This window comes from Oncorhynchus clarkii, chromosome 1 (genome assembly GCF_045791955.1).
Source record: "Oncorhynchus clarkii lewisi isolate Uvic-CL-2024 chromosome 1, UVic_Ocla_1.0, whole genome shotgun sequence".
In the NCBI taxonomy this organism is placed as follows: domain Eukaryota; kingdom Metazoa; phylum Chordata; class Actinopteri; order Salmoniformes; family Salmonidae; genus Oncorhynchus; species Oncorhynchus clarkii.
This window is the reverse complement of record NC_092147.1, coordinates 14,534,475-14,543,291: the sequence shown is the minus strand read 5'-3', so window position 1 is coordinate 14,543,291 and position 8,817 is coordinate 14,534,475. Positions and strand designations below refer to the sequence as shown.

At 42.6% G+C, this 8,817-nt stretch overlaps 1 protein-coding gene and 1 non-coding gene across 2 annotated transcripts; both read right to left on the bottom strand.

Annotated features, from left to right (window-relative positions):
• Positions 1 to 455: 455 nt before the first annotated feature.
• On the bottom strand, positions 456 to 7,838 carry LOC139367055 (lipoamide acyltransferase component of branched-chain alpha-keto acid dehydrogenase complex, mitochondrial-like). The gene is made up of 11 exons (XM_071105068.1): positions 7,738 to 7,838; positions 6,967 to 7,093; positions 6,537 to 6,612; positions 6,176 to 6,357; positions 5,804 to 5,931; positions 4,995 to 5,247; positions 4,699 to 4,865; positions 3,916 to 3,993; positions 3,478 to 3,669; positions 3,173 to 3,244; positions 456 to 1,489 (listed from the first exon to the last, which is right to left on the bottom strand). Exons 1-11 carry the CDS (start codon positions 7,780 to 7,782, stop codon positions 1,322 to 1,324), a joined length of 1,488 nt encoding a protein of 495 aa, XP_070961169.1. The 5' UTR covers positions 7,783 to 7,838; the 3' UTR covers positions 456 to 1,321.
• Positions 1,592 to 1,724, bottom strand: LOC139418405 (small nucleolar RNA SNORD94). Its single transcript, XR_011635323.1, has one exon. It is a non-coding gene; the product is annotated as a small nucleolar RNA SNORD94 (small nucleolar RNA).
• Positions 7,839 to 8,817: the final 979 nt, after the last annotated feature.

The following is an 8,817-nucleotide window of genomic DNA, read 5'->3' as shown; positions in this document are numbered from 1 at the left end:
TCACATCCCTCTTCTTCACCTGCGGGATCGTCGGAGGAGGAGGGGGTATTTCGGTCTGTAATAAAGCCCTTTTGTTGAGATAAACTCATTATTGGCTGGGCCTGGCTCCCCTATGCCCTCCCAGGCCCGTACCTTTGCCCAGTCATGTGATATCCATAGATCAGGGCCTAATGCATTTATTGAAATTGACAGATTTCCTTATGTACGGTAGGTAACTCAGTAAAATCTTTGAAATTGTTGCATTTATATTTTTGTTCAGTATAGTTGATCCCTGTCCTAGTGTCTGCTGTTTTTTTCCTTTCAATGAAAACCTAGGGCTCTGTTCAATCTGTATTGATGAAACGTTACAGAAACTAAGGTCATTTCCAAATTGAGCTGACATACATAGCTGTAGATCGATTAAGAGAAAACCCGCAGACCCTCTGCCCTTCGTGGAATGAGATTGACACGTGATATAGATAAATGAAAGGCTTTATTTTGCCAAAATAATGAGCTTCACGAGTCTTGGGGAACATATAATGCACAACACTAGGTGTTCACTTCCAACCATAACTTTATACTTTCTTTTTTAAAGCAATACATTATCTGACAGCAATAAAAGCAGATACTGCTTTTCTAGAAAAGCAGCAACTGTAACAGATAAATTGATCAAACTAACAATTGTGGAGCTATTGTAGGAGCCTTATGTCCACTCATAGCAGATGTGTACACTCACAAGTGAATGTTGTGCAATGATGCTTTTCAAGGGGAATCACTAAATCACACATTCTCTTGAAAATAGCTTTCTAGTGTTGCTGTGGGAATGTGTGGGGCCATAATTTTTTTTTTTTAAAGGCCTTGCACCTTTAAGGTTATTCCCTGGTTTCGGCACCAATACCCTTAAAGGTGCAGGGCCTTTTTTTACAGAGCCATACAGTATTTCAGAAATAGAGCAGGTTTACTAAAGGTCTGTTTTCCAACATTCAGCTCTTCAGCAAAAAGCGCTACTGTTCCTAACCATCCTATGTCAGTAAGGCAACCGGAAGAGAGAAATAAAACTAAGGCCACACACAAAGATAAAACAGCCTGCAACTAGATATTAGTTTCACAATGTTGAGTAGTGGGTAACTTGTAGTGTCTGTGGCATGTGCAGCCATTCATATTCTGAGGAAGAAAGGTTTTGGAAGGCCAAGGAGGCGGGAGCAGTATGGGGACCAGTAACACCCAGTCAATGTGACTACCCAGAGAGTCAGAGTACAGTAGACCATTTTCACATAATCATGGTGACTGGTTTTGCGTCGCAGAGCTCCATCCAGAGGAGGCCGTCCAGGGTGCCGCAGGCTCATTTTAGGTCCAGGACCATTGATGCTGGGTTCTCCAGGTAGTCCCTCCACAGGTTCGAGAACCGCGCCATTGTGGCCCCGTCGATGAGCCGGTGGTCTGCCGACCAGCTGACATTCATGATGTGAGCTTTCACCACCTCGTCCCTTGAGTTAAACCTCGGCAGGACCTGAAAGGGGCATGAACATGTCAGGAGACTATTATTCATAAAGCAATCAAGACATACATAACCACCAAATAAATATAATGTAACAAGTAGAGAGAGAGTCATGAGGCTCAGTCAGGCGTCTGTATTGTGTCTGCACCTCCCAGTCAGCCAGACACATGCCCACTGAGCTAAGAACCAACACTCAGCTCCCATTATCAGCCGAGTTCCGTACCCCTGTGCTTCTCACCATAGCCATCATGGACAACATAGAGTTGAAGTTCGAAGTCTACATACTCTCAGGTTGGAGTCATTAAAACTCGTTTTTCAACCACTCCACAAATTTCTTGTTAAACTATAGTTTTGGTAAGTCGGTTAGGACATCTACTTTGTGCATGACAAGTAATTTTTCCAACAATTGTTAACACACAGATTATTTCTCTTATAATTCAATGTATCACAATGCCAGTGGGTCAGAAGTTAACAAACACTAAGTTGACTGTGGTTTTAAACAGCTTGCAAAATTCCAGAAAATGTCATGGCTTTATAAGCTTCTGATCGGCTAATTGACATAATTTGAGTCATTTGAAGGTGTACCTGTGGATGTATTTCAAGGCCTATCTTCAAACTCTGTGCCTCTTTGCTTGACATCATATTAAAAATCAAAAGAAATCAGCGAAGACCTCAGCCAAGAAAAAGTTCTAGACCTCCACAAGTCTGGTTCATCCTTGGGAGCAATTTCATCTGTACAAACAATAGTACGCAAGTATAAACACCACGGGACTACGCAGCTGTTATACTGCTCAGGAAGGAGACGCATTCTGTCTCCTAGAGATGAAAGTACTTTGATGCGAAAAGTGCAAATCAATCCCAGAACAACAGCAAAGGACCCTGTGAAAATCTGGAGGAAACAGGTACAAAAGTATCTATAGCCACGGTAAAACAAGTCCTATATCGACATAACCTGAAAGGCCGCTCAGCAAGGAAGAAGCCACAGCTCCAAAACCACCATAAAAAAGCCAGACTACGGTTTGCAACTGCACATGGGGACAAAGATCGTACTTTTTGAAGAAATGTCTTCTGGTCTGATGAAACAAAAATAGAACTGTTTGGCCATAATGACCATCGTTATGTTTGGAGGAAAAAATGGGTCTTCCAAATGGACAATGACCCCAAGCATACTTCCAAAGTTGTGGCAAAATGGCTTAAGGACAACAAAGTCAAGGTATTGGAGTGGTCATCACAAAGCCTCAATCCCATAGAAGATTTGTGGGCAGAACTGAAAAAGCGTGTGCGAGCAAGGAGGCCGACAAACCTGACTCAGTTACACCAACTCTGTCATGAGGAATGGGCCAAAATTCACCCAACTTATTGTGGGAAGTTTGTGGAAGGCTACCCGGAACATTTGATCCAAGTTAAACAATTAAAAGGCAATGCTACCAAATACTAATTGAGTGTATGTAAACTTCTGAGCCACTGGGAATGTGATTAAAGAAATAAAAGCTGAAATAAATCATTCGCTCTGCTATTATTCTGACATTACACATTCTTAAAATAAAGTGGTGATCCTAACTGACCTAAAACAGGGAATTTTTACTGGGATTAAATGTCAGGAATTGTGGACCACCGAGTTTAAATGTATTTGGCTAAGGTGTATGTAAACTTCCGACTTCAACTGTAGCTGATAGTCATTTAGGATTCACAAACCTGGATCTTTCCCAGAGCGCCAATTGCCACCTCAGGAGGCAAAATCACTGGCTTTGCATACGTGCCTCCAATCTGATTCAAGGGAATACACAGATACATGACATGTAAATACTGAACAAGCGACCCATGCAAGAATAGGAAACAAATAATGCAGTAGCTAGCAGTCAATTACTATTCAAGTAAGCATTGCTAGATGAATACCACAAAGCCCAACCAGTTTGATTTATCAGTATTACTTATCAAGCGCATCCTCCCAGCTTTAGCATTAGTTTCTCCCAAGGCTCCCAAACCCCACCCCCTCTTACCGAGCCGATGTTGGAGAGGGTGAAGGTGCCTCCTGTGAGGTCGGCCGTGCCCAGCTGGCCCGTGGCGCCCAGAGTCTGCATGCGGTTGAGCTCCACGGCAATCTCAAACACACTCAGCATCTGCACATTCTTCACATTGGGTACCATCAGACCCCGGCTCGTGTCCATGGCCAGGCCGATGTTGTGGGACACCTGGTGGAGGAGACGAAAAAGAAGCTGACCCAGTTTGGGTTCTCAATCTTTTCGACGGGGGGGGGGGGGTCTGAGAAGTTTAAACACTCTTCATGTTCATGTTAATGATTCCTTCTATTTCTATCGTCCAGAATTGTGCTCGCCGTGATCAAGCACAAATATACGATTTATTTGAATATTTTGATGCATCATTATCTATAATAACACTGCAATATCTAGAGCTGGGGGACGTTCCGGCAGCCTTACCTTGTAGGTGATGTTCTGAACAGCCTCATCCACCGAGGCGTTGAGGATGGGGAAACGGAGTAGGCCCAGAGAAGCAGCCTGCTCAAACAGACAAGATATTTATCACCATCACAGCAAACAGACTATTTCTCCAAATCCTCCAACATAGTCCTTTTGGTATGGTATGGGGCGGCAGGTAGTCGTGGTTAGAGCGTTGGACTAGTAACCGGAAGGTTGCAAGATCAAATCCCTGAGCTGACAAGGTAAAAATCTGTCGTTCTGCCCCTGAACAAGGCAGTTAACCCACTGTTCCTAGGACGTCATTGAAAATAAGAATTTGTTCTTAATGGACTTGCCTAGTTAAATAAACTTTTAAAAATGGCATGATGCATCCCACTGCATCATGAGACTTATGACACCTGTTGCAGTGAGGTTGCTCTCCAGTCATAACAGAAGCCATAACAATAGTAACAATAGTGCCACCTTGCCACCACACTATAACACTTTATTTGGCATGATTGTTATGACATTGAAATTAGTGTTATAAGCTCATGTCAATTTATGACCACCCATGCCAAATGACATATTATTATTATTATGACAAATTAAATGGCTTCTGTTATGAATGGGATGCATCATGTCATTTTTTTTAAATTTTCTTTAACTAGGCAAGTCCGTTAAGAACAAATTCTTATTTTCAATGACGGCCTAGGAACAGTGGGTTAACTGCCTTGTTCAGGGGCAGCTGGACACCCAAATGTCACCTCACAACATCATTATATTATGTCAGGAGTCAAAGTTCACCTTGATGAAGAAGGGCATGTAGCTGAGCTTGACACCACGAGCCTCTGACAGGCCCTTCAGCTCCTTGCGCAGCTGTACCAGCCTGGTCAGGTTCACCTCATCACAGTACCCAAAGTGGGGAATTTTCAAGGCGGCAGTCATGGTCTTTACCATCGCTTTGTGGAAACCTGGTAGTTCCAAGGAATACAATGGGAAAAGGGATCCCCCATAATGATTATTATCTGAATCAGAGATGTATCCCAGAAAGCAAATACATTTATTGGAAGCATTAACCATCTCTGTAAAACTGCCTCTACCTTTCAGGGGCTCAGTGCTGTCCGTGCCCGAGAAGACAGGCCTGGAGATTGCAGGGAGCGGAACACTTGGTGGGAACTTCTCCTTGGGCTTGACACCCGAAGAGGGGGCGGATGCTGTGGGAAGTGGAGGCTGAATCTCATGGAATGGGGTCAGGGGTAAGATGGCCCCTGTCTGTTTGGCCAGGAAGTTGAGGATGTCCTCTTTGAGGATCCGTCCGTCTCTCCCCGTTCCGACCACTTCACTCAGCTTTATCTGAAAAGGAGTAACGAGACAGACAGGTGAACATGAGGTAAAGGAATAATGGGGAGTGACAATGAGGTAAAAGGACAGACAGGTGGACATTAGTGTGGTGGGGGTCGATACAATTACATATCACAATGTTATTTATTTGTTTTATATATATTTTTACTGTAGATAGCTGTAGATAGCGCTAGTCGGCTGCACCTGCGCCAAAACTGCGGTATTTTCCTACCTATAACTTGTGGTCGATCTTCTTTTTAAACAGTGAGACACCATGTTTTCAGCACTTATTTTCCTGACTGATCAAAACTCATTTTCTCATGCTCTCTTGTCTCTCTGTAGTAGAACATATAGTGAGCAATATGTTTGGAACATCATATTGCAATACATATCAGCACCTCGGTATCGTGATAACATCATATGGTCCCTGGCAATTCCCAGCCCTAGTGGACATCAACAAAATCCTGCACACCCATTAGCTCTCTAGGATGAGCATTGGTACCACTGCTTAAAGGGGCAGTGTGCTGCTATACTTTGTGTTGACAGTGTGTGTGTTTTAATAACTCACATTGTTCTCCATAGCTAAACGACGGACTGCAGGGGTGGCCTGGGTCTTGTGTCCCTTGATTTCCTGGTGTGTGTGCTCATCGTGTGACATTGCCGGGGTCTCCACAACATCCTCCTCATGGGCCACCTCTGAAAGATCGACCACAAAGTCACCATCACCACCAACCAATGGGAGTCAATGTTGTTTTCGGACTTCCAGATATTCTGTTGTGTTTCTACATTTGTATTTTTATGATGAACGGTAATATAAAAAGGTAAAGGAAATGGCTTCAAGGTTTCCAGTTCCAACTGTTCTGAAAATGTTCACTGTCAGCGACTTCATACATAAGAAGTTGGGAGATTCCCATTACTCTAGTGTTGGGGCCCTACCTACCCGGACCGGACTCTGTCTCGATATCCACCAGCGCTGTGCCCACTAAGGCTGTAGCATCCACCTCATAGTAGAGCTTTTTAATGACACCGTCATAGCGACTTGTGATGGTAACAGATGCCTTGTCACTCTGTACCTCACAGATGCTGTCAAACTGAGACACCTTGTCTCCCTCCTTTACATACCTATGGGAAGAGAAAGAGACATTGAACCCTAACAAAATATGTATCTTGGAGCAGCAAATCTTGGAGCAGCAAAGCCCTGTAATAATTGAACTTGTGTGCCTTCTAGTGGCAACTCTTATAAAAACCTAATTCATAAAAAAGTGGTGCTCACATCGGTGTACCATATTTTGAAAACATACCATTCCTTCACCGTCACCTCCATGATGCCCTCACCAATATCTGAAAGTTTGAATGGCAGAATTGGTCCTGGTGTGACTGTAAAAAGAACAAGTGATCATTAAACAACATGAATTCTTTAGCCCATAACTTCCACATAGCCTTATGTCTATGACATCTGTTGTAATAGAACTGAATTATTTAAAATAAAATATTTTTTACATAATTTGAACCTGTAAGATTGATTGTTTACAGCCTGTGTGTACACTGTCAACAGCGTTCTTCCTTATTGGGCTAGTTCGCTTTGAATGGTACAATGCCCGGGTGGTTGGAGATTTAATTTAAGGACCAAGGGAATGGTCTAAAAAAAAGCAAACCCACCCCCCAGCACCGGGCCCTGCAAAAAGAACACGCCTCAGTTGGAATATACTGTTAGTGCAGAAGCCTACTCACCATAACTTGTGCGAAAAAACCTAGTGCTGCACAGCTGAGGGATGAAGACAGAGTGGGGATGGAGGGTGTAGTCTGGTCGGCCAGTTTGGACCCTGGAGCAGCAACGCTTGTGCCGGTGTTCCAAAATCTGGGATGATAAACATTGACAATAAAGAGATCCATGTCATTACCATTAATTTGATGGGGTTGGGCACTGCTCGCTACTTCTATACACAGCATCTTTAGTTATTATATAGCATGACTGTTGGGTAGCTATCAAAAGTTAACTAGATGCAAAGCAAGTTAAGTTATTTATTATCTAACCAATCTAACATCCAACAAAGTTAAATCGTCAATCCCAAAGTGTTGTAGCCATTCATGGCTAAATTGTTTATCAAAGTTACTTTAGCTAACGTTAACTGGAAATTTGTTGAAAAGACATTGTAACCATTGGCATTCATGTTCAATTCTGTCATCACACACAACGTCAGGAGTTTGAGTCAATTTGTTGGCTAGCTACATATTTTGGCTAGTAGTAGCGAGCAGATAGCATTTTTTGTCAATACAAAGCAATGTCGAAACATTTAATTTCAATCCCACCGTAGTGTAGACTAGTTAACGAACGTTAGCCATTCAGCTAGGTAGCTTGTTTGCTAGAAGCTGCATGGGTAAAGTCTCTAGATTGAGGTATAGTGGTAGGTTTTCTAAACGTATGATACATGTGCATCATCAACTATTTATGCAAAGCTTTCAGGTGGGGATTAACATTTGGAAAAACTCAAACAAACATACCAAGCGTCTCATAAATGTGAATGAGCCTCTAGTAAATGCCGCCATCTTTGTTTCGTTCGGATCTGACGGACAATGCCCACCCCTTTCAATGGCCAATCGGAGATCAGTCACAAATAGGGCAGCGTGAAGGGATTGTCCACTCCTAAATAGAAAACAAATTAGTTTTGACTGGACTAGTGGTCCACTAGTATATTCTGGACTGCTAATCCAGTCAAAATAACTAAATTGATGTTCCATTTACCTTGGCTGTTTGATTCACTAAGAAAGTTCCTTAACACTTTATTTGAGGGGATGTTGATAATACATTCATTATCCATAACACATACGCAGTACAACCAAATATATATTTTAACTAACCCAAAATAGTTCACATGTGTCGTTTACAGTGGGAGCATATTAATCATAGCGGGCAGAACAAGCATGGAGGTGGGAAAAGCCAAGCACGAGCTAGCGAGATCCCATTGGCGCGTTGTAGTATATATTTGCATATATTTGCATATTTCAATAGGGAAACGCCTCCCTCGTGAATTGCTCGTCAAGTCTATTTTATTTATTTTTTTTACCTTTATTTAGCCAGGCAAGTCAGTTAAGAACAAATTCTTATTTTCAATGACGGCCTGGGAACAGTGGGTTAACTGCCTGTTCAGGGGCAGAACGACAGATTTGTACCTTGTCAGCTCGGGGGTTTGAACTCGCAACCTTCCGGTTACTAGTCCAATGCTCTAACCACTAGGCTACCCTGCCGCCCCATATAAAACTAAGTGCACTGTGATTTTAACATATTTTTTTATTTTTATTTTACCTTTATTTTACTAGTCAAGTCAGCTAAGAACAAATTCTTATTTTCAATGACGGCCTAGGAACAGTGGGTTAACTGCCTGTTCAGGGGCAGAACGACAGATTTTGTACCTTGTCAGCTCTGGGATTTGAACTTGCAACCTTTCGGTTGCAACCTTGCTCTAACCACTAGGCTACCCTGCCGCCCCATATTCTAGTTTAAGGAATATAAATGTATTTACTGGGCTAAGTAACCCGTGACTGGACTACCATAGTTGGGAGTGAGAAAAAGTTCTAAACGGA